The 25,739-nt window shown below is 41.5% G+C and overlaps 1 protein-coding gene across 3 annotated transcripts in view; it reads left to right on the top strand.

Annotated features, from left to right (window-relative positions):
• frmpd4 (FERM and PDZ domain containing 4) overlaps window positions 1-24,802 on the top strand; it is a 92,677-nt gene extending 67,875 nt beyond the window's left edge. For 2 of the 3 annotated variants that reach the window (XM_067444714.1, XM_067444715.1), the window contains exons 6-17: window positions 505-609; window positions 914-1,021; window positions 2,848-2,979; window positions 8,511-8,630; window positions 12,213-12,349; window positions 12,705-12,831; window positions 14,044-14,133; window positions 14,827-15,009; window positions 16,341-16,467; window positions 17,518-18,495; window positions 18,807-19,850; window positions 23,849-24,802. In XM_067444714.1, the coding sequence (XP_067300815.1) occupies window positions 505-609; window positions 914-1,021; window positions 2,848-2,979; window positions 8,511-8,630; window positions 12,213-12,349; window positions 12,705-12,831; window positions 14,044-14,133; window positions 14,827-15,009; window positions 16,341-16,467; window positions 17,518-18,495; window positions 18,807-19,850; window positions 23,849-23,853 (3,156 nt within the window). In that variant the 3' untranslated portion in view covers window positions 23,854-24,802. The remainder of the gene's footprint in view (window positions 1-504; window positions 610-913; window positions 1,022-2,847; window positions 2,980-8,510; window positions 8,631-12,212; window positions 12,350-12,704; window positions 12,832-14,043; window positions 14,134-14,826; window positions 15,010-16,340; window positions 16,468-17,517; window positions 18,496-18,806; window positions 19,851-23,848) is intronic. The other variant, XM_067444716.1, reaches the window with a different exon arrangement.
• The last annotated feature ends 937 nt before the right edge of the window (window positions 24,803-25,739 follow it).

Here is a 25,739-nt window from a genome sequence, read left to right as displayed (position 1 = left end):
ATACAATGAGTGACACAATGTGGCAAACTAACAGTTATTTAGGCTGCTGATTAAAATCAGAATAAAGAATACAGTGACATCAAAATGAGTTAAACAGTAAGTTTAGTATCACACCGAACGCTATTGCTATAGCAAACCAATCACATTAGACCATTTAGTTAAATGAATTTCTTAATGCACACAGTACTGCACAAATTATAACGATCACGAAAGGTCTTCAACACGTTCAATCTGGACCAGTAACACAGTGAGGTGGAGAGGCTAGACCGCACCCCATCAGTTAGTTGGTTCTGTACTGCCACCTGTAGGCGAAGGTGTGTAACTAAGAAAATATGAACTCGTGATCACGACATAACAAGACAGGAAAAAAATATTATCCGTTCAGGGCTTACGTAGATTCCATAAATTTTTGCTTATTTCTTTATGATCTTATGATCTTCTGTCTCAAACGATAATGTCTTGATTATATTTGATATTTCAGTAATTCTGCTGTTTTTTTTCCAGTCGCCCAAATCTGCCTTCATCAGTGCGGCTAAAAAGGCCAAACTGAAATCCAATCCGGTCAAAGTGCGCTTTGCTGAAGAGGTGATTATTAATGGACAAGTCCCGGTAAGTGAAAAGTGACACGTTTGGCTCAGGTGATGTGACATTTGTGATATTCAGTGAGAGAAAACGATGATTTTATTCATCTGAGATTGATTGGATTGTGAGTCAGGTGATTACAGTAAGAGGATTGGGGAAAGATTAAAGATTACGACCACACACACGTTACATAAATCAGTGTGTTTGTTATTAACAGGACATTACAGTGCATCTTAATTAGTGGCACAGCAAGAGGTCCATTATTAAAGTGATGCAGACACATTTTTCTACTGATGTCGTCACTTTATTAAAAACGTATTTCCATCTGCAGGAGTCGGTGAAGGATAATTCTCTGCTCTTCATGCCAAACGTATTGAAGGTGTATCTGGAAAACGGCCAGACCAAATCCTTCAAGTTTGACTGTAACACTTCCATTAAGGTATTCCAAGTTTTGTTTTGTAGAAAGCCTTTCTTTTAAAGTGAATTTAGTTTTGTATAAATTGTATCTAAATTTGAATCGATGTTTAATGCTTGGATTTAATAAGCGGGATAATGTCCACCCAGCAGGTTGTTATCGCAGAATAAACCCCGACAAAGTGATCAGGACCCCGACGTGAAGCGGCGTAATAAGCATTATCCCGATTATTACACGCCTACTAGTCTCAAATAAATTAGACACAAAATATTATCTTGAGATTAAATATTTTATTAGCTCTTACGCAAAGCTTCCGCGAAGAAAAACAGTTCCAACCTGCTTTAAGCCTTTATCTATCGCTGCTAAATGTTGAGAATGAATGCTGAAAGGGTTAGTTCAGCCAAAAATGAAACCAAGTCTATGATTTACTCACCCTCAGGTCATTATAGGTGTTTATGACATTCTTCTGTCAGACAAATACAATCAGAGTTATATTTAAAAAGTCCAGGCTAACGTTAATCCCAGCAGTAGTTGGAGCTGTTTCTGAAGTCCATTAAATGCAGCTGTCCGTCAAATAACGTGCTCCACACGACTCCGATGGGTTAATAGAGCCTTCTGATTCCAATCGATGCGTTTGTGTCAGAAAAATATCCATATTTAAAACGTTATAAAGGAAACCCGCCTTGAAGTCTTCCATTGTAACCCACGGCTGTTTAAGACACAAGATGGCGCCAGCGTTAAGCACAGAAGTAGAACCGGTCGAGATAACTCGCAGTACCCAGATGAGCGGTGTGTGTTATCTGGGAATAACATACCGCTGGAATGTGCGATTGACCAATCAGAATCAAGTATTTCACAGAGCCGTGTAATAAATAATAAGAAAATATAGCAGACAATATAGATGCCAAACTTACTTGCTGATCGCTGGTATATACACTGCTGTTCAGATGTTTGGGGTCAGTAAGATCTTTATTTTTTAAGAAATTAATATATTTATTTATCAGTGCTGCATTAAACTGATCAAAAGAGACAGTAAATACATTTAAAGTGTGATAAAATATTCCACACTGCAAAAAATACATTTCTTACTTAGTATTTTTGTCTTCTTTCTAGTCAAAATATTTAAAAAATCCTGCATTAGGAAACATTTACTAGACAAGTAAAAAATTACTGTCTTGTTTTGGGGAAAAAATAACTCAAAATGAAGAGAGTTTTTGCTTAAAATAAGATAAATAATCTGCCAATGGGGTGAGAAAAATAATCTTAATAACCCCATTGGCAGATTATTTATCTTATTTTAAGCAAAAACTCTCTTCATTTTGAGTTATTTTTTCACAAAACAAGACAATTACTTTTGCTTGTCTAGTAAATACTTCTTGTTTTAAGAATTTTTAGATGTTTGGACTCAAAACAAGACAAAAATACTGAGTAAGAAGAGCATTTTTTGCAGTGTAATTCTTAATAAATGCTGATCTTTCTGTTCATTAAAGAATCATGAGGAATAAAATGCATCAGTTTCCTCAGAAATATGAGCTGATAATAATCATAACTGTGTTGATCATCAGATCCTCATCTGAGAATGATTAGTGAAGGATCATGAGACTCTGAAGAGTAATGATGATGATGATCACAGGAATAAATCACACTTTACTATATATTCACATAGAGAACAGATGATCTACACTGGAGGAATATTACACTGCTTTATGGAGTTATGATCAGATTAATGAGCAGAAGAGACTCTCTCTGAGTCGCACTGACCCCAGGCGTTTGACCGGTCGTGTGTGTGTGAATGCCGTCGTGTTTTCGCTGATGATGAAGGACAGACATGTTCTTTTTCTGACTGAAAGGATGTTATCCTGACCCTGCAAGAGAAGCTGTCCATTAAGAGCATCGAGCACTTCTCTCTGATGCTGGAGCACAAGATGGAGGGATCTGCAACCAAACTGATGCTTCTACACGAGCAGGAGATGCTGACACAGGTCAGTCCTGGAGTATACGGTCACAGAGAGAGAGAGAGAGAGAGAGAGAGAGAGAGAGAGAGAGAGAGAGAGAGAGAGAGAGAGAGAGAGAGAGAGAGAGAGAGAGAGATGGACTGATGTATGGAGGGATAGACTGATGTATGGATGGATAGACTGATGTATGGATGGATAGACTGATGGATGGATAGACTGATGGAGGGATAGACTGATGGATGGAGGGATAAACTGATGTATGGATGGATAGACTGATGGATGGAGGGCTAGACTGATGTGTGGAGGGATAGACTGATGTATGGAGGGATAGACTGATGTATGGATGGATAGACTGATGGATGAAGGGATAGACTGATGTGTGGAGGGATAGACTGATGGATGGCTGGATAGACTGATGTGTGGATGGATAGACTGATGAATGGAGGGATAGACTGATGTGTGGAGGAATAGACTGATGTATGGAGGGATAGACTGATAGATGGATGGATAGACTGATGGATGGAGGGATAGACTGATGGATGGAGGGATAGACTGATGTGTGGAGGGATAGACTGATGTGTAGAGGGATAGACTAATGTATGGAGGGATAGACTGATGGATGGATGGATAGACTGATGGATGAAGGGATAGACTGATGTGTGGAGGGATAGACTGATGTGTGGAGGGATAGACTGATGGATGGAGGGATAGACTGATGGATGGAGGGATAGACTGATGGATGGAGGGATAGACTGATGTGTGGAGGGATAGACTGATGTATGGAGGGATAGACTGATGTGTGGAGGGATGGATAGACTGATGTATGGAGGGATAGACTGATGTGTGGATGGATAGACTGATGTGTGGAGGGATAGACTGATGTGAGGAGGGATGGATAGACTGATGTATGGAGGGATAGACTGATGTGTGGAGGGATAGACTGATGTGTGGAGGGATAGACTGATGTGTGGAGGGATAGACTGATGTGTGGAGGGATGGATAGACTGATGTATGGAGGGATAGACTGATGGAGGGATGGATAGACTGATGTATGGATGGATAGACTGATGGATGGAGGGGTAGACTGATGGATGGAGGGATAGACTGATGTATGGATGGATAGACTGATGGATGGATGGATAGACTGATGGATGGAGGGGTAGACTGATGGATGGAGGGATAGACTGATGTATGGATGGATAGACTGATGGATGGATGGATAGACTGATGTATGGAGGGATAGACTGATGTGTGGAGGGATAGATTGATGGATGGATGGATAGACTGATGGATGGAGGGATAGACTGATGGATGGAGGGATAGACTGATGTGTGGAGGGATAGACTGATGGATGGAGGGATAGACTGATGTGTGGAGGGATAGACTGATGTATGGAGGGATAGACTGATGTGTGGAGGGATAGACTGATGTGTGGAGGGATAGACTGATGGATGGAGGGATAGACTGATGTGTGGAGGGATGGATAGACTGATGTATGGAGGGATAGACTGATGTGTGGAGGGATGGATAGACTGATGTGTGGAGGGATCGACTGATGTATGGATGGATAGACTGATGGATGAAGGGATAGACTGATGTGTGGAGGGATAGACTGATGGATGGAGAGATAGACTGATGTGTGGAGGGATAGACTGATGTGTGGAGGGATAGACTGATGTGTGGAGGGATAGACTGATGTGTGGAGTGATAGACTGATGTATGGAGGGATAGACTGATGTGTGGAGGGATAGACTGATGGATGGAGGGATAGACTGATGTGTGGAGGGATGGATAGACTGATGTATGGAGGGATAGACTGATGTGTGGAGGGATAGACTGATGTGTGGAGGGATAGACTGATGTGTGGAGGGATAGACTGATGGATGGAGGGATAGACTGATGTGTGGAGGGATGGATAGACTGATGTATGGAGGGAGAGACTGATGTGTGGAGGGATAGACTGATGTATGGAGGGATAGACTGATGTGTGGAGGGATAGACTGATGTATGGAGGGATAGACTGATGTATGGAGGGATAGACTGATGTGTGAAGGGATAGACTGATGGATGGAGGGATGGATAGACTGATGTGTGGAGGGATGGATAGACTGATGTATGGAGGGATAGACTGATGTGTGGAGGGATAGACTGATGTGTGGAGGGATAGACTGATGTATGGAGGGATAGACTGATGTGTGGAGGGATAGACTGAAGTATGGAGGGATAGACTGATGTGTGGAGGGATAGACTGATGGATGGAGGGATAGACTGATGTCTGGAGGGATAGACTGATGGATGGAGGGATAGACTGATGTGTGGAGGGATGGATAGACTGATGTATGGAGGGATAGACTGATGTGTGGAGGGATGGATAGACTGATGTATGGAGGGATAGACTGATGTGTGGAGGGATAGACTGATGGATGGAGGGATAGACTGATGTGTGGAGGGATGGATAGACTGATGGATGGAGGGATAGACTGATGTGTGGAGGGATGGATAGACTGATGGATGGAGGGATAGACTGATGTGTGGAGGGATAGACTGATGTATGGAGGGATAGACTGATGTATGGAGGGATAGACTGATGTATGGAGGGATAGACTGATGTGTGAAGGGATAGACTGATGGATGGAGGGATAGACTGATGTGTGGAGGGATGGATAGACTGATGTATGGAGGGATAGACTGATGTGTGGAGGGATGAATAGACTGATGTGTGGAGGGATGGATAGACTGATGTGTGGAGGGATGAATAGACTGATGTGTGGAGGGATGGATAGACTGATGTATGGAGGGATAGACTGATGTATGGAGGGATAGACTGATGTGTGGAGGGATAGACTGATGTGTGGAGGGATAGACTGATGTGTGGAGGGATGGATAGACTGATGTGTGGAGGGATAGACTGATGTGTGGAGGGATAGACTGATGTATGGAGGGATAGACTGATGGATGAAGGGATAGACTGATGTGTGGAGGGATAGACTGATGGATGGAGAGATAGACTGATGTATGGAGGGATAGACTGATGTGTGGAGGGATAGACTGATGTGTGGAGGGATAGACTGATGGATGGAGGGATAGACTGATGTGTGGAGGGATAGACTGATGTGTGGATGGAGGGATAGACTGATGTGTGGAGGGATAGACTGATGTATGGAGGGATAGACTGATGTGTGGAGGGATGGATAGACTGATGTGTGGAGGGATAGACTGATGTATGGAAGGATAGACTGATGGAGGGATGGATAGACTGATGTGTGGAGGGATAGACTGATGGATGGAGGGATAGACTGATGTGTGGAGGGATAGACTGATGGATGGAGGGATAGACTGATGTGTGGAGGGATAGACTGATGGATGGAGGGATAGACTGATGTATAGAGGGATGAACTGATGGATGGATAGACTGATGGGTGGAGGGATAGACTGATGTGTGGAGGGATAGACTGATGTGTGGAGGGATAGACTGATGGATGGAGGGATAGACTGATGTGTGGAGGGATGAACTGATGTGTGGAGGGATAGACTGATGGATGGAGGGATAGACTGATGGATGGAGGGATAGACTGATGGATGGAGGGATAGACTGATGTATGGAGGGATGAACTGATGGATGGATAGACTGATGTATGGAGGGATAGACTGATGGATGGATAGACTGATGTGTGGAGGGATGGATAGACTGATGTATGGAGGGATAGATTGATGTGTGGAGGGATAGACTGATGGATGGAGGGATAGACTGATGGATGGAGGGATAGACTGATGTGTGAAGGGATAGACTGATGGATGGAGGGATAGACTGATGTATGGAGGGATGAACTGATGGATGGATAGACTGATGTGTGGAGGGATGGATAGACTGATGTATGGAGGGATAGACTGATGGATGGATAGACTGATGTGTGGAGGGATGGATAGACTGATGTATGGAGGGATAGACTGATGTGTGGAGGGATGGATAGACTGATGTATGGAGGGATAGACTGATGGATGGAGGGATAGACTGATGTATAGAGGGATGAACTGATGGATGGATAGACTGATGTGTGGAGGGATGGATAGACTGATGTATGGAGGGATGAACTGATGGATGGATAGACTGATGTGTGGAGGGATGGATAGACTGATGTATGGAGGGATAGACTGATGTATGGAGGGATAGACTGATGTGTGGAGGGATAGACTGATGTATGGAGGGATAGACTGATGTATGGAGGGATGGATAGACTGTTGTGTGGAGGGATAGACTGATGTGTGGAGGGATGAACTGATGGATGGCGGGATAGACTGATGTGTGGAGGGATAGACTGATGGGTGGAGGGATAGACTGATGTGTGGAGGGATAGACTGATGTGTGGAGGGATAGACTGATGTGTGGAGGGATAGACTGATGTGTGGAGGGATAGACTGATGGATGGATGGATAGACTGATGTATGGAGGGATAGACTGATGGATGGATAGACTGATGTGTGGAGGGATGGATAGACTGATGTATGGAGGGATAGACTGATGTGTGGAGGGATGGATAGACTGATGTATGGAGGGATAGACTGATGGATGGAGGGATAGACTGATGTATGGAGGGATGAACTGATGGATGGATAGACTGATGTGTGGAGGGATGGATAGACTGATGTATGGAGGGATGAACTGATGGATGGATAGACTGATGTGTGGAGGGATGGATAGACTGATGTATGGAGGGATAGACTGATGTATGGAGGGATAGACTGATGTGTGGAGGGATAGACTGATGTATGGAGGGATAGACTGATGTATGGAGGGATGGATAGACTGTTGTGTGGAGGGATAGACTGATGTGTGGAGGGATGTACTGATGGATGGCGGGATAGACTGATGTGTGGAGGGATAGACTGATGGGTGGAGGGATAGACTGATGTATGGAGGGATAGACTGATGTGTGGAGGGATAGACTGATGTATGGAGGGATAGACTGATGTGTGGAGGGATAGACTGATGTGTGGAGGGATAGACTGATGTGTGGAGGGATAGACTGATGTATGGAGGGATAGACTGATGTGTGGAGGGATAGACTGATGTGTGGAGGGATAGACTGATGTATGGAGGGATAGACTGATGTGTGGAGGGATAGACTGATGTGTGGAGGGATAGACTGATGTGTGGAGGGATAGACTGATGTATGGAGGGATAGACTGATGTGTGGAGGGATGAACTGATGGATGGATAGACTGATGGGTGGAGGGATAGACTGATGTGTGGAGGGATAGACTGATGTGTGGAGGGATAGACTGATGTGTGGAGGGATAGACTGATGTGTGGAGGGATAGACTGATGTGTGGAGGGATAGACTGATGTGTGGAGGGATAGACTGATGTGTGGAGGGATAGACTGATGTATGGAGGGATAGACTGATGTGTGGAGGGATAGACTGATGTGTGGAGGGATAGACTGATGTGTGGAGGGATAGACTGATGGATGGAGGGATAGACTGATGTATGGAGGGATGGATAGACTGATAGAAGAGGAGCAGGTGTTGATGAGCAGTATATGCTGTGTTGTTCTGCAGGTGACCCAGAGGCCGGGCTCTCATAAGATGAAGTGTTTTTTCCGCATCAGTTTCCTCCCCAAAGACCCGGTGGACCTCCTCAGGAGAGACGCCATGGCCTTCGACTACCTCTACGTGCAGGTGTGTGGAGAGCGGGGTCGCCGTGGCAACACTCGCTGTTACCGCTCGTTCAGATCAGGGTCGCCGTAGCAACACGCCTTTACCGCTCAATCAGCTCAATATGATAAACAAAACATTTGTTTTTGCATTTTGCTTGCTTCTCATGTTCTTCTCCAGTCAACGTGTATTGATTTAAGAATGGTTAGATATGTGTGCTGGAAAACCACGACAGAAATCCTGAGGAAGAGCATCATGTGTTTGACGCGTGTTTGTGCTTGATGTGTGTTTGATGTGTGCTTGTGGCTTGTCATGTGTTTGGCGTGTGCTTGTGGCTTGTCATGTGTTTGGCGTGTGCTTGTGGCTTGTCGTGTGTTTGACGTGTGCTTGTGGCTTGTCATGTGTTTGGCGTGTGCTTGTGGCTTGTCGTGTGTTTGACGTATGCTTGTGGCTTGTCGTGTGTTTGACCGGTGTTTGTGCTTGATGTGTGTTTGACGTGTGTTTGTGCTTGTCGTGTGTTTGACGTGTGTTTGTGCTTGATGTGTGTTTGACGTGTGCTTGTGGCTTGTCGTGTGTTTGACGTGTGTTTGTGCTTGTCGTGTGTTTGACGTGTGTTTGTGCTTGATGTGTGTTTGACGTGTGTTTGTGCTTGTCGTGTGTTTGACGTGTGTTTGTGCTTGTCGTGTGTTTGACGTGTGTTTGTGCTTGATGTGTGTTTGACGTGTGTTTGTGCTTGTCGTGTGTTTGACGTGTGTTTGTGCTTGTCGTGTGTTTGACGTGTGTTTGTGCTTGTCGTGTGTTTGACCCGTGTTTGTGCTTGTCGTGTGTTTGACGTGTGCTTGTGGCTTGTCATGTGTTTGGCGTGTGCTTGTGGCTTGTCGTGTTTGACGTGTGCTTGTGGCTTGTCGTGTGTTTGACCCGTGTTTGTGCTTGTCGTGTGTTTGACGTGTGCTTGTGGCTTGTAGTGTGTTTGACGTGTTTGTGGCTTGTCGTGTGTTTGACGCGTGTTTGTGCTTGTCGTGTGTTTGACCCGTGTTTGTGCTTGTCGTGTGTTTGACCCGTGTTTGTGCTTGTCGTGTGTTTGACGTGTGTTTGTGCTTGATGTGTGTTTGACGTGTGTTTGTGCTTGATGTGTGTTTGACGTGTGTTTGTGCTTGTCGTGTGTTTGTGCTTGATGTGTGTTTGATGTGTATTTGTGCTTGTCGTGTGTTTGATGTGTGTTTGTGCTTGATGTGTGTTTGACGTGTGCTTGTGGCTTGTCATGTGTTTGGCGTGTGCTTGTGGCTTGTCGTGTGTTTGACGCGTTTGTGCTTGATGTGTGTTTGACGTGTGCCTGTGGCTTGTCGTGTGTTTGACGTGTGCTTGTGGCTTGTCGTGTGTTTGACGTGTGCTTGTGGCTTGTTGTGTGTTTGACGTGTGCTTGTGGCTTGTCGTGTGTTTGACGTGTGTTTGTGGCTTGTCGTGTGTTTGACGTGTGCTTGTGGCTTGTCGTGTGTTTGACGTGTGCTTGTGGCTTGTCATGTGTTTGACGTGTGCTTGTGGCTTGTCGTGTGTTTGACGTGTGCTTGTCGTGTGTTTGACGTGTGCTTGTGGCTTGTCGTGTGCTTGATGTGTGCTTGTGGCTTGTCGTGTGTTTGACGTGTGCTTGTGGCTTGTCGTGTGTTTGACGTGTGTTTGTGGCTTGTCGTGTGTTTGTGCTTGTCGTGTGTTTGACGTGTGTTTGTGCTTGATGTGTGTTTGACGTGTGCTTGTGGCTTGTCGTGTGTTTGACGCGTGTTTGTGCTTGTCATGTGTTTGACGCATGTTTGTGCTTGATGTGTGTTTGACGTGTGTTTGACGCGTGCTTGTTGTGTGTTTGACGCGTGTTTGTCGTGTGTTTGACGCGTGTTTGTGCTTGATGTGTGTTTGACGCGTGTTTGTGCTTGTCGTGTGTTTGACGCGTGTTTGTGCTTGATGTGTGTTTGACGTGTGCTTGTGGCTTGTCGTGTGTTTGACGCGTGTTTGTGCTTGTCATGTGTTTGACGCATGTTTGTGCTTGATGTGTGTTTGACGTGTGTTTGACGCGTGCTTGTTGTGTGTTTGACGCGTGTTTGTAGTGTGTTTGACGCGTGTTTGTGCTTGATGTGTGTTTGACGCGTGTTTGTGCTTGTCGTGTGTTTGATGCGTGTTTGTGCTTGATGTGTGTTTGACGTGTGTTTGACGCGTGCTTGTTGTGTGTTTGACGCGTGTTTGTCGTGTGTTTGACGCGTGTTTGTGCTTGATGTGTGTTTGTTGTGTGTTTGACGTGTGTTTGACGCGTGCTTGTTGTGTGTTTGACGCGTGTTTGTCGTGTGTTTGACGCGTTTGTCGTGTGCTTGTGGCTTGCTTGTTGTCTGTTTGTCACATGCTTGATGTGTGTTTGTCGTGTGTTTGACGCATGTTTGTTGTGTGTTTGTCGTGTGTTTGTAGCGTGTTTGTTGTGTGCTTGTGGGGCTTGCTTGTTGTCTGTTTGTCACATGCTTGATGTGTGTTTATCGTGTGTTTGAAACGTGTTTGTGCTTGTTGTGTGCTTGTGTGTTTGACGCGTGTTTGGGGTGTGTTTGACATGTGTTTGTTGTGTGTTTGACACGTGTTTGTTGTGTGTTTGACGCATGTTTGTTGTGTGTTTGTCGTGTGTTTGTAGCGTGTTTGTTGTGTGCTTGTGGGGCTTGCTTGTTGTCTGTTTGTCACATGCTTGATGTGTGTTTATCGTGTGTTTGAAACGTGTTTGTGCTTGTTGTGTGCTTGTGTGTTTGACGCGTGTTTGGGGTGTGTTTGACATGTGTTTGTTGTGTGTTTGACACGTGTTTGTGCTTGTTGTGTGTTTGACGCATGTTTGGGGTGTGTTTGACACGTGTTTGTGCTTGTTGTGTGTTTGGTGTGTGTTTGGGGTGTGTTTGACATGTGTTTGTTGTGTGTTTGACACGTGTTTGTGCTTTTCGTGTGTTTGACGCATGTTTGGGGTGTGTTTGACACGTGTTTGTCGTGTGTTTGACATGTGTTTGACGTGTGTATTGTGTGTTTGATGTGTGTTTAATGCGTGTTTGACGTGTCTTTGATGCGTGTTTTTGACGTGTTTGGCGCATGTTTGACGCATGTTTGACACCTGTTTGACGTGTTTTTGACGCGTTTGATGTGAGTTTGACGCGTTTCATGTGTGTTTGACGCGTGTTTGATGTGTGTTTGACGCGTTTGTTGTGTGTTTGACGCGTGTTTTATGTGTGTTTGACGCGTGTTTTATGCGTATTTGACACGTGTTTGACGTGTGTTTGACATGTTTTTGACACGTGTTTTATGTGTGTTAGACGCGTGTTTGACACGTGTTTGACGTGTGTTTGACGCGTGTTTGATGTGAGTTTGATGTGTGTTTGACATGTGTTTGACACGTGTTTTATGCATGTTTGACGTGTGTTTGACGCGTGTTTGATGTGTTTGACGCGTGTTTGATGTGTGTTTGACGCGTTTTATGCGTGTTTGACGCGTTTTATGCGTGTTTGACGTGTTTGACGCGTGTTTGATGTGTGTTTGACGTGTGTTTGACGCGTGTTTGACGTGTGTTTGACGCATCTTTGTTGTGTGTTTCTGCAGAGCTGTAAGGACGTGGTTCAGGAGCGCTTCGGCTCCGAGCTCAAATACGACACGGCGCTCCGGCTGGCCGCTCTTCAGATGTACATCCTGACGCTCAGCACCAAACAGACGCAGAAGGTCTCTCTGAAGTACATCGAGTGAGTTCAGCAATCAGTTATTAACCCTTATCGGCTGTAAAGACGTGAAAGGACTTGGGCTCGGCTGTATAAATAACTTTAAGCTCATATTTTCTTCCTTTGTGTTTCACTGAGGGAAGAGAATAAGGTTAGGATCAGCGAGGGCGAGTGAATGATGACAGAATTTCATTTTTTGGTCACCGTTCCTTTAAATAATGAAAAGTGATGAAAGGCTTTTGAATTGAGCTGTGTGTGTGTGTGTGTGTGTGTGTGTGTGTGTGTGTGTGTGTGTGTGTGTGTGTGTGTGTGTGTGTGTGTGTGTGTGTGTGTGTGTGTGTGTGTGTGTGTGTGTGTGTGTGTGTGTGTGTGTGTGTAGGAAGGAGTGGGGTCTGGCGCAGTTCCTGCCTCCAGCGGTTCTGTCCAGCATGAAAGAGAAGAACATCAAGAAAGCTCTCACACACATCCTGAAAACCAACCAGAACCTGGTGCCTCCGGGGAAAAAGGTGAGAAGGCTTTCACAGCTTGATGTGCATGTGAACAGTGGAACCAAAATAATCTTTTGAGCTGCCTTTGAGAATCCAGATTCATGGATTAGGATCGTCATGATATGAGTGAGACTTCACGATTCAGTTGAACAGTATCATAGCAAAAACTAATGCTGTGTGCAAATATGCCTTATTTTTACAGTAAACATATTTAATTCAATTAAATATTTATATATGCAAATATTTTATAGACAAAATTACTTCTAGTTCAAATTTGGAAAAATGTTTATACATGCAGACAAACATACATTCATACATACAGGTGCTGGTCATATAATTAAAATCTCATATCATCAAAAAGTTGATTTATTTCACTAATTCCATTCAAAAAGTGAAACTTGTATATTATATTCATTCATTCCACAAACTGATATATTTCAAATGTTTTTAATTTTTTTAATTTTGATGATTATAACTGACAACTAAGGAAAATCCCAAATTCAGTATCTCAGAAAATTAGAATATTACTTTTATTGTCTGTTGTTCAAGAGTGGCTTGACTCCAGGAATGTGAAGCTGAAACCCGTGTCCTGCAGACGTCTGTGCGCAGCGGTTCTTAAAGCACTGACTCCAGCTGCAGTCCACCCTTTCTGAATCTCCTCCACATTTTTGAATGGGTTTTGTTTCACAATCCTCTCCAGGGTGCGGTTATCCCTATTGCTTGTACAATTTTTTCTACCACATCTTTTCGCCTCTCTATTAATATTTCTATTAATTTTACTTAATCTATTAACCTTCCCTTCACCTCTCTATTAATGTGCTTGGACACAGAGCTCTGTGAACAGCCAGCCTCTTTTGCAATGACCTTTTGTGTGTGTATATATATATATATATGTGTAGGGATATGGATACAAAAATATAAAATACAATTTTCATCCATATATACTGTATATATTCACACACACACACACACACACACACACACACACACACACACACACACACACACACACACACACACACACACACATATTATTTGGATGAAAAAAATTGGGATCAACTGATTTAGACAAACCTCTAGTAAGTTGAGTCTTACTTGGCGAGTAGACCTAATAAACTAGAGCTTGTATGTTTTTTCTCAGAGGTACATATTTAAAAACAGGAAGAAGGAGAATGCTATTCATGTACTTTCCGCTCTCAGTTCCCTAATCGTTGCTCTGTGTTCCCTCAGCTCACGGCTCTTCAGGCGAAGGTGCATTACCTGAAATACCTGAGCGATCTGCGGCTGTACGGAGGACGAGTGTTCAAGTCCACGCTGGTCGTAAGTGACACGCCTTCAAGACACAAATGAAATGTGTGATATTATAAGCAATCATACACTGTACTTTCATTTTAATAATAACAATAAATATGTAGATCAATGGAGCAAGTGATTATAGGGATAGTTCAGCCATAAATGAGCCTGTGATGTTTATCTGCCGAGCCTCAGGGCATCATAGGTGTGTTTGTTTCTTCAGGAGAACACAAATGAAGATTTTTAACTCAGCCGCTGCTCGTATAATGCATGTCAATGGGGTGTATTTCTATGAGAGTGAAAAACACACAGACATACGAATCCATATTAAACCCTGAGGCTCGTGGAGACACACTGATGCCCGAAACACAACAGTATTTGTGTTATTTTATATCTCATATCAGACGAATCTTATCTAGTAATCCCAGCGCCATTATTTCCGGTGAGTACGGTCAAAATACCAGCGCTATCATAGAGATATATTTACATAGAAGGCTCATTAGTGCCTGTGTGGATCAGTCGAATGAGGCATCTATGTAAATATTTCACCACATTTTTGGGTGAACTATCCCTTTAAATATTCATCGTTGATCCCTGCATGCATTGTAGATATTTTTGCATTTACATACTGTATATAGTTCCCCCTATTATGACTCATTCCCCTTATTTAGAGAAGCCATATTGAACATGTGTAAGCAGATGTGGTTTGTGATCCGACAGCAAGGAGAGAAACACACAGAGGTGACTCTGCTCGTGGGGCCGCGATATGGCATCAGTCATGTGATCAACACCAAAACAAATCTGGTGGCACTTCTGGCCGATTTCAGCCACGTAAACCGGATCGAAATGTTCACGGAGGACGAGAGGAACGTTCGGGTGGAGCTCCACGTCCTGGATGTTAAGGTGCGTCGGATGACACCGAGAACTGCACATTTTGCAATGACATTCAGAGATTTTGTAAGTATAACCAAATGTTTTTTGGGCTACACTGCAAAAAATGCTTTTCTTACTCAGTATTTTTGTCTTGTTTCTAGTCCAAACATCTAAAAATTCTCAAAACAAGAAGTATTTACTAGACAAGCAAAAGTAATTGAGGAAAAAATAACTCAAAATGAAGAGAGTTTTTGCTTAAAATAAGATAAATAATCTGCCAATGGGGTGAGAGAAATAATCTTAATTCAAACAGAAAACAAGATTATTTTTCTCACCCCATTGGCAGATTATTTATCTTATTTTAAGCAAAAACTCTCTTAATTTTGAGTTATTTTTTCCCCAAAACAAGACAAGAATTTTGTACTTGTCTAGTAAATGTTTCTTAATGTAAGAATTTTTAGATGTTTGGACTAGAAACAAGACAAAAATACTGAGTAAGAAAAGCATTTTTTGCAGTGCAGATGAATAGTTACAAACAATACCCTGCAAATAATGCTTTTCTTACTTAGTATTTTTGTCCTGTTTTAAGATTAAAATTCTTACATTAAAGGGTTAGTTCACCCAAAAATGAAAATTGTCATTAATGATCAGTAATGCCAGTAACGCGTAACTCTAATCTGACTACATTTTCCAGTAGTGAGTAATCAGATTAAAGTAATTTATCCAAGTCACTGTGAGCTACTATTTTAGTCATTTTTCTTAGTACAAAATAAATATTTTTGCTTTCTTATTTCGTCTCGGGGAGAGTATTTTTTCAGCAAATGTTTTTTAATTTCAACTTAAAATCTCAGGAGATACGTTGTTGACGTAACTGTTAAAAATGCACTCCCAATAAAGTGAGTGTTGGTAAAAACGGTCGTCATTTCTGTGTTGAGGCGGCAGCGGTGTTGTCAGAAACTGCTGAATGTAACTAATAAAGTTACTTGTAATCTTACTTAGTTACTTTTAAAATCAAGAAATCTGTAAAGTAACTAAGTTACTTTTTAAAGGAGTAATCAGATTACTTTTTCAAAGTAACTGTGGCAACACTCTTAACTCCTCCCCCTAATGTCGTTCCACACCCGTAAGACCTCCGTTCATCTTCACACACAGTTTAAGATATTTTATATTTAGTCCGAGAGCTTTCTGTCCCTCCATTGAAAAGAAAGAAAGACATGGACACCTTTAATGACATGGGGTGAGGAAACTATCAGCAAAAGTTTATTTAAAAGTGAACTAATCCTTTAATTAAGAGCAATAAGGTGTGCAAGGTTGTTTGCTACTATAATTTAATTTATGCTAAATATCCTTTGTTTTTGAAGCCCATCACACTTATAATGGAGTCCAGTGATGCGATGAACCTGGCGTGTTTGACGGCCGGTTACTACAGACTTCTGGTCGACTCACGGAGGTCCATCTTCAACATGGCCAACAACAGTAACACTGCAGGTCAGAGCGCATTCATTTTGGGAACGCCTAAATATTCAACTTCATCACCGATCTGCTCACATTGACACTATGTGATAATTGATTGAAATTTTGTTGCAATATCTTCCTGTTAACATTGTGAAGCTGCTTTGAAACTATTGGACTTGTAAAAAGCGCAATATAAATAAAGATGACTTGATTTGAAGGTGATTTGATCATATCCAACAATTCATAAGTTAGTTTGACAGATGGCAGTGGTTCCTAACTTTCTCAAGGTTATTCATTTGTGTCATACATATTACATAGTGATGTGATGTAGTTATGGACATTGAGATGTAATTATGGACATAAATGTACAGTATATAAGAAAAAGTTTATTATAATAAACTATCAAGTAGTGTATGAATACAATAGGAACACATAGAATATAGGAATAAAGCAAAATGTAAAAATAATAATAATATTTCCATAAATTATTTAATTTAATATATATATATATATATATGTGTGTGTGTGTATATATATATATATATATATATATATATATATATATATATATATATATATATATATATATATATATATATATATATTATATATATATATATATATATATATATATATATATATATATATATATATATATATATATATATATATATTATATATGTGTGTGTATATATATATATATATATATATATATATATATATATATATATATATATATATATATATATATATATATATATATGTATATATGTGTATATATTCATTCATTCACTAAATATCCATTATCACTGCAAAACCAAGCTCTTCCTCAGTGTTTTTGGTCTTGTTCTCCAGCACACATATTAAGGCACATTTACTGGAGAAGCTGAAGTGAGCTTGTGTTTAAAACAAGAACAAATATCTGCCAATGGTATTATAAAAATGATCTTAATTCAAAGGGAAAACAAGATTATTTTCCCCACCCGACAGATATGTGTTCTTGTTTTGATCATAAACTTTATAAACTTTATACTCTTCAATAACACGTTGACATTGGTGTCTTCTCTTTTTGGTTTATCTAAGGACATGACTCAAGGCTCAAGCACAACTACCAGGCAATCGACTGGAATTACAGTTCCTATGGTGGATGCGATGAGTCCCACCCTGAGTACGCCATCTGTGGGCGAAGAGAGTGTGATATCGCCCCCAATGTCTCTGAAATCCACCAGTCGCATCGCATGCACATGGAAGAGAAAGCGGAGAGGGCGAGCAGAGGAAGCCACATTCATCCACAGCCCTACTTTAGTATCCCAAAAAGCAAACCCCAAGAGTCCCCCAGAAGCGCCAAGGTGTCCTTTATATTTGGCGATCCTCCGCTGGAATGCGTGAACCCTCAGAACTTGGGATACCAAAGACTGATGGAGGACATCCCAGAAGTGCTAGAGGAACACCGGTACATGTACGCGCAGCAGAAAGACTACAAGCCTCTGGAGGCATCGATGGAGGTCGACGGATTCCAGTACGGTTCCCACATGGTCTACGGTGATGCCAAGATTTTTGGTACAACGGAAGGCATCGAGGAGCCTTTGCTGCACGATATCTGCTACGCCGAGACTACGGATGACGCCGAAGACGACGACGACATTAGTTGCGAGGAGGACATGATGATGATGATGATGGGGGAGATGAAGGACAAAGCACACTCTCTCCTATCGCTCTCAGAATCGAGCGATGATATTATCGACCTTACCTCACTTCCGCCTCCTCCAGAAGGCGGCGATGAGGAGGACAACGATGACCTGTTGGAGTCGCTAAACTTGGCAATAGCCGCTCCACCGCCCGGATTCAGAGATAGCTCAGATGAAGATGACCACCAAGACCGTAAAAGCATGGCTTTGCTAAAAAATGACATCCCTGTGTCTCTGATAGATTCGGTTCCGACACAAGTGGCTGGTGGGAGCGAGGAAGTGTTCAACGACGCTGTCGTCTCCACATTACAAGCTCTTGAGGCCTTGGCGGCCTCTGAGGAACAATCTCACCCACAATCGGACAATAGTTCAGGTTCTTACACTATAGTAACGTTTATTCATTGACGTCGTAGGACCTTCCAACCATTCTTTTATGTTGGTTTTCGTTTCTCCGTATTCCATTGTCTTCAATGCAAGCCCCATGTATTGTGTGTGTGCATTTGTTTTGTTAGCAATGTGATCTCATTATGATTTGTGCTTCATTTTTGTTCATGTATTTCATTATTTATGCTGCATTTCATAGCCTTTGACGTTTTGTACAAATAAACTATTTTAAAGTATACAGTACGTGTGGTGATGCGTATAGTGTGCTGGCTAAAATGTTTGTCTCTTTGTGACACACAGGTGTAGAAATATCTCGGTCCTTTAGCCCCGAGTCCTCTTCTGATTCTGGGAATGAGACAAATTCGTCCGAAATGACGGAGAGCTCAGAGCTGGCTGCAGCTCAGAAACTCTCTGAAAACTCTCTGAAAATGTTTGTAGCCACTGCAGAAGGCTACCAAACTCTAGCCGAAGAGGAGACCGAGTTTCGTTTGGCGGCGTGTAGCGTCCGAGCTTCTTTAGATGATCCCCAGTCCTCTGCGGTCGGCACGCTTCGCTCGGATCACTTCGAGATGGAACCAGAAACGATGGAAACCAAATCGTTGACGGACTACTTTAACAAAATGCACAGGGATGTGATGATGGGAATGCCAACGATTGAAGAGCAAGATGGTGGGATGAGCTCAGGCTCAGAAGCCCATCAGATCGGAGAATCTGAGGATCTTGTTGGGATTTACAACAACTTCAACGGGCGAGATTCCCAGCGATCGGGTCCCTTTGACTTGGAGAGGATGTCTTATGCATTTCACGAAAGCAATCAACGATTGCATATGATTCTAAATAATAAATCCGAAGAGCACATTTACTCCGAGGTGGCTGGCGAAAGCGATCCATTGCACGCAGACAGGGTAACGCAAGTCACTTTAGCGGACTCTACAGACTTGAACCCAAGTTCCCCCGCCAAAGAACAATATCTGATCGAGCGAGCCCGAAGCGAACATCAACAGAGCAAAGCAGCTTCATCCGATCAAGAAGTGACACGGTTGTACGAATACCATTTGTCCAAAAGGATGTCGTCTTTGCAGAGTGAGGGTGTTCATTCGCTCCAGAGTTCCCAATGTTCGTCCATTGATGCCGGATGTAGTACGGGAAGCAGTAGCTCTGCAACGCCGATGGACTCTCCACTGTGCACGGTAGATAGCGTCCACATGCACGGCGAATCTTCTCTGAAAGGCGGTCCAAATCCGAACGTAGATGGAACGTTTTTGCGGAAACACCACGGACAAGCTGGCACCGAATCAGGCCGAGAGGGATGCCAAAGGTTGCCCAAGATCAGAGAAACTACAGGTACCGCAGGCTTTTGTTTACATTTACATTCATGAATTTGGCAGAAGCGAGTTACATTGTGTTGAAGGTACACTTTTTATCAGTTCTTGCTTTCCCTGGGAATCAAACCCATGACTTTGGTGTTGCTATAGCACTGTGGTTCTTTGTGGTTAACAAGCTAACGGGGTGGTAAAACACGACTTTTCTAACTTTAGCTAGTGTGTAATGTTGCTGTTTGAGCATAAACAACATCTGCAAAATTACAACGCTAAGGGACAAGTTTAAAGCAAAGGGATATTTTGCTTTTTAAGAAATCTATTTCTAAGGACTGCAGCAAAGGCTGGTAGGGACTACAGACATTCCTCCAGGGTTGTTGACATCACTAACCCCAATATTTACATAAACCCCTCCTCCGACAATATTAAATAAGGGGGGCGGGGCCATTTTTTATTGCTGTGGAAAAGAGTTGTTGTGGTATAGTTAGTAGGCTGGAGTGTTGCGCAATGCCGACGAAACGCTGTTATTTTCATGTAGGTTGCAGGTCCACTTTGTTCCGCCTTCCTAGGGACGGGGGAGTTAGGGATCAATGCTTAAAATTAATTTTTAACTCGGTCCCTCATAATTATTACCCAAATCTCGCTCTATGAGCTGCACATTTTACGGAGGAAAGCTTCCACAATCGTCGCGAGTTCAATGCAGGATTCGCACAACGGCTTGTCCTGAAAGATGGAGCAGTTACAACTTTAAAAACAGGCCACAGCCTGTAAGTATGATTTATTTTTTGTCGATGTGTTGTCCTGTAATAGTTCGTATGGTAATTGTATGTGTTGTAACAAGGAAGTAAACAAATGACAACGCTGTTTGGTTTTGCAAACCAATTTGTTAAATGCTCATTCATGCTTAACATTATCTGACAAACACCTAACGTTACAAACTTTTAAATCTCAACAGCGAACTTGCTTGGAATTAGTGTAAATTATTCTTTGATTAGAGCTTTAATCTACAGGCATGCTATACATGGTTCTGTGTTTGATTCGGCTACTATAGTCAAGCCAATAGTGTTCGTTCTGGGCGTTCTCTGGCGGTTAGCCAATCAGAACACACTGGGCCAGCTAGAACACGGAAACCATCAGACTGTTTTTACAAAGAGGGACAGAGCAGTGTAGAATAAAGATAAAATATAAGAAAAAAATATATTTTTTTTAAACGAAGCAGGAACACATGTTACAGTGCAGCCCACAAACACAATCAAGCCTTCGAAAGAATGTGTTTTACCACCTCTTTAAATGTGACATTTACTTAACCTGATGACAAAATTATCTTTTGTTTCATAGAAATTGCAGGCTTGCATTGTTGATCAATGCATTGGAGGTTTTGCAATGCAACTTTAACATTTAGTTGAAAGTTGAGCACAGGTTTAGGTTTTTTGTAGCCCTAATTTTGAAACTAAAGTTAACCTGATTTGATTGACTATACGTCCTTTAAACTCTAGCATTTCAAGCTTTAAGCTACTCATCCCTTTGGCAATTTATTTTTCTACAACATGGAATCACAGGGATTTATTTGATCAACTGAATAATATTCATTCATCTAAAAAATTAAACCTAAACATAAATTGCATAAGTTTTCACCCCCAGTTATAGCTTTAATCTGTGTGATGCTGTAGTTCATTCAGGATGAATAAAAAAGACCATGTAACAATAGGGTCTGGATTCTTGCACACTCAAGGATATCGGTTGTGGGTTTGAAGTCATTCTTGTGTACCTTTGGCTTTGGCTTTGTGCTTGGGGTCATTGTTTTGCTGGAGAAAACACATTTTCTCTAGGTTCCAGGTGTCTTGCTGACTCCATTGGGTATTGCTTCATGATTTCTCCATATTTTGCTGCATTAATTTGATCCTCTACTCTAATAAGCAGAGAATATCCTCACAGCATCATTTACAGTAGAGATGGTGTATTTCTGATGATGTGCAGTATTTGGCTTATGCTAAACTTGTTTTCAGTCTGATAGTTTAGTTTTTTCTGGCTAGGGGGTTGTGCAATCTGGCATTATCGATTGTCACTTGACTTTACAAAAACACATCTAGTGACGTAGTCTAGTTAGTAGACTAATGTGCTTGCCCATGTATAGTGCATATTTTCACTGTAATTTACTCTACTAAAAGTGCTTTTAAAATACCCTCAATATTCAAAATAAAGGGCAAAAATACCTCTATGTCTTTTGTATGTATATCATATAATAAGGTTAATCTGTATCACATGAAGAGTGCCATTTATTCTCCAAATATCAGCATGATTACAAATGAGATTTTGATTTTATATAACAGTTCGAAGTTCAAGAATTAATATTAAGTCACTACATTTTAGACACAATATTGCCTGTTTTTGCTCTATTTCCCCCGACAAAAATGTTCCAGTCAAAGCCACGGATCTGTTTTGCATCTCTGAGTGACACACGGCGGCGTTTTGTTACTGAATGAACAAATGGGTTGAATGAATGATTCAGTGACTCACTCATTAAGACAGTCAAATGCTTCGTTCCTGAACGAATCAGCTGTTTGAATGAATCGGTTGAATGAATGATTCAATGACTCAATCAATAGGTCAGACTCGCTGCCACCTATTGGTGGTTATAATTTCACATTTAAATGTATAAAATAATTTTAAAATATCAATAGGCCATATTACATTTTCTATGTTTAAAAACATACATTATTTTTTCATGTGTAACAGCAGGTTAAACTCATTCTTGTCCCTCTGAGCTGAATTAAACAGTATAAATGATCTAAATCCACTTCGAATGAGCTTCTGTCTTTCCTCTACAGTGAAAAGATGAATTTAGTTTACTGATTTAATTTGACTGGCAAACTCCTTCAGATATCCTCTTTGTACGATGACGCACCGCTTTGAGGACGTCCTGCTCTCTTTAGAGAGCATTTACTGCTGTGTCATATTTTTCCATTTCTTAATTATTGATTTAACTGCTACTCCAAGGGAAGCTCAATAACATGGAAATCCTCCCCTGCCTGGAGCTTTGCAATTACTTTTTTGTGGCCCTGCTTGGCGTTTTTTCTTTTCTTCATGGTCTTCCACAGTGCTGACTCACTTATGCTACAATCAATAGAAAGTCCTTGACTACACGAAAGCAACTTAACTAGTTATGTGACTTACAACCAGAAGGCAAGCAGAAGGAGTGTCATATTAAAGGGGGGTGAATACTTTCACTTTATTTGTTTATGTCCCCAAAGGGCAATTTGCTTTGCAACCAGACCAGCACACTGTATGTGTTAAAAAACACCTAAAAAACAACACAAGACAAGACCACAGCAGCCCAAAAGTCTACCTACTCCCTACAACTCCTCCCATACCAGAATTTAACAAGGAAAACATAAATTAATGTTTATACCTGTTGCCAGTAGGTCCAGACGGTAGGAAATTAAATTCACACTGCAAATGCTCTTCTTACTCAGTATTTTTGTCTTGTTTCTAGTCCAAACATCTAAAAATTCTTAAAACAAGAAGTATTTACTAGACAAGCAAAAGTAATTGTCTTGTTTTGGGGAAAATAACTCAAAATGAAGAGAGTTTTTGCTTAAAATAAGATAAATAATCTGCCAATGGGGTGAGAAAAATAATCTTAATTCAAACAGAAAACAAGATTATTTTTCTCAAATGAGTAAGAAAAGCATTTTTTGCACTGAATAGATTGGGCTTTCCTTACGAAGTCAGTAGGGATAATACTGAATACTTAAGACAAACAATATATTTTAATATTTGCTTTTGCAGTACTATATGTTGCACTACCAATGCAAATGACCTTTAAATCATGGAAGTGGGACGTCATTTTCCTAATTATAATTCCATTAAGCCTTGCGTAGACCGTTTCTCAAATATCACAGGCTTATAACGGACGTCATTACATTATCGTGCTAAATCAGGATAAGCTGGAGATTCATAAGCATGAAATTACGAGACATAATACCGGCCAACTAATTTATCCCTCTCTTTTTTCTCCCCCAGTCTAGCATGCTGCAGATGGAGGTAAAACCGAAGAATCGTCTTCTACTCTCACGATACGTCCATATTCATCCATAGCACAGTTTCCTATGTGCCAAACCAGAGGTGATCGGAGGTCTTGAATTCTTCCCTGTTTCTTCTTGCACTTGGCCTCAAACGACCCCGGCTCTGGTTGCCTCAGGGAGGCAGAAAGCGAATCTTAATAAGACAACTATTGGCTCAGGGAGCATTGACACTTTTTATGGAAACTGCTTCAAGTATGTAGATGGTCATAATCAACCAGTCGACTCTGGACGGAGCTGATTAAACCCTGCCATTCTTAAAGTCAACACGAAACTCATTTTACTTCCATAACGTGACATTTTGTGTTTTTTTATTGGATTGCGAAGACTGGGCATTACGTACGAGGATGAAGTCTGGTGGTTGAGCTGGACAATAAAAGGGATTTATTGTTAGCGCTGCAGTGATGCTGTATTTTTGTAGGCAAACCCGTACGTTTGCAATGCACCACCATTGGTTCCCTGGACATATAAAAAACCCAATATGGCTTTACCATTGGCTTTGGGATTACTTCAGAAAAGAATCTCTGTGACCAACAAAAGCCTATGATGCTTACACATTTAGTTCACATACGAACACAACTTTTGAAGCCTGAATACAATCGGCAGAAGTAAAAAGCTACACACTGCAAAAAATGCTTTTCTTACTTAGTATTTTTGTCTTGTTTCTAGTCAAAATATCTAAACATTCTTACATTAAGAAACATTTACTAGACAAGTACAAATTATTGTCTTGTTTTGGGGAAAAATAACTCAAAATGAAGAGAGTTTTTGGTGAGAAAAATAATCTTGTTTTCTGTTTGAATTAAGATTATTTTTCTCACCCCATTGGCAGATTATTTATCTTATTTTAAGCAAAAACTCTCTTCATTTTGAGTTATTCATTCCTAAAACAAGACAATTACTTTTGCTTGTCTAGTAAATACTTCTTGTTTTAAGAATTGTTAGATGTTTGGACTAGAAACAAGACAAAAATACTGAGTAAGAAGAGCGTTTTTTGCAGTGAACGTAGGCTATAAACAAACTACATCACTATCGCATGACTTTATTAATCTTCATTGGCTATTTCAGTCTTTACTTAAAAACGTTTCCCTTGAATGTTTGAGTTAGAATAGTTTGCAAGAGCGTGATTATAAACTGCTAAACGACTTGTAAGTAGATGAGTTTAATATAGGGATGCACAATATATCGGCACCATATCAGTAACGGATGTAGCGCTGAAACCTTATTCCAAAGATCAGCATTCACCCCTAAAAAAGATCGGGCAGACCAAACCGTAAGTCGTAGAGAAACTTTGAGGGCTGGTAGTACTCACACTGTCTATAACGACACCAAAGCTCACCCAAATCGGCCTGACGGGGGCGCTACCACGCTCAAAAGTGTGAAATTTGCTTGTAACTTGTTAGACGAAGGCTCATATCGCTGGAATCCATTGAAATTTGGAACTCTTTTAGCACGATCGGAACCAAACCAGTGCAACACGATTTTCTGCAGTCTAATTGTCAATAGTTATCACAAAAAAAAAGTTAAAATTTCGATTCACGGTCTCTAAGGGCCGCCAAATTGTGCAAGGTGGGCGGAGCCACTTTAACTCAAATGGCTATAATTTGTGAACGGAATTAGATATTTTCACCAAACTTGGTGTGGCTATGTAAGAGCTCATTCTGTGGTCGTGTGGAAAAGCACATGGCGACTGGCCACTTGGTGGCGCTATAACAAAAAATGGATATAACTATGCAACCCTAGGTCTGATTGACTTGAAAAGTGGCATGCAGTTTCTTTGTCCAGGTTTCCAAGACTTCTTTTGAGGACATTTGCCCATCTTTAAAAATGTG

This window comes from Pseudorasbora parva, chromosome 5 (genome assembly GCF_024679245.1).
Source record: "Pseudorasbora parva isolate DD20220531a chromosome 5, ASM2467924v1, whole genome shotgun sequence".
Lineage (NCBI taxonomy): Eukaryota > Metazoa > Chordata > Actinopteri > Cypriniformes > Gobionidae > Pseudorasbora > Pseudorasbora parva.
Note: the sequence above shows the minus strand (reverse complement) of the source record. Positions and strands in the feature narration are given on the sequence as shown.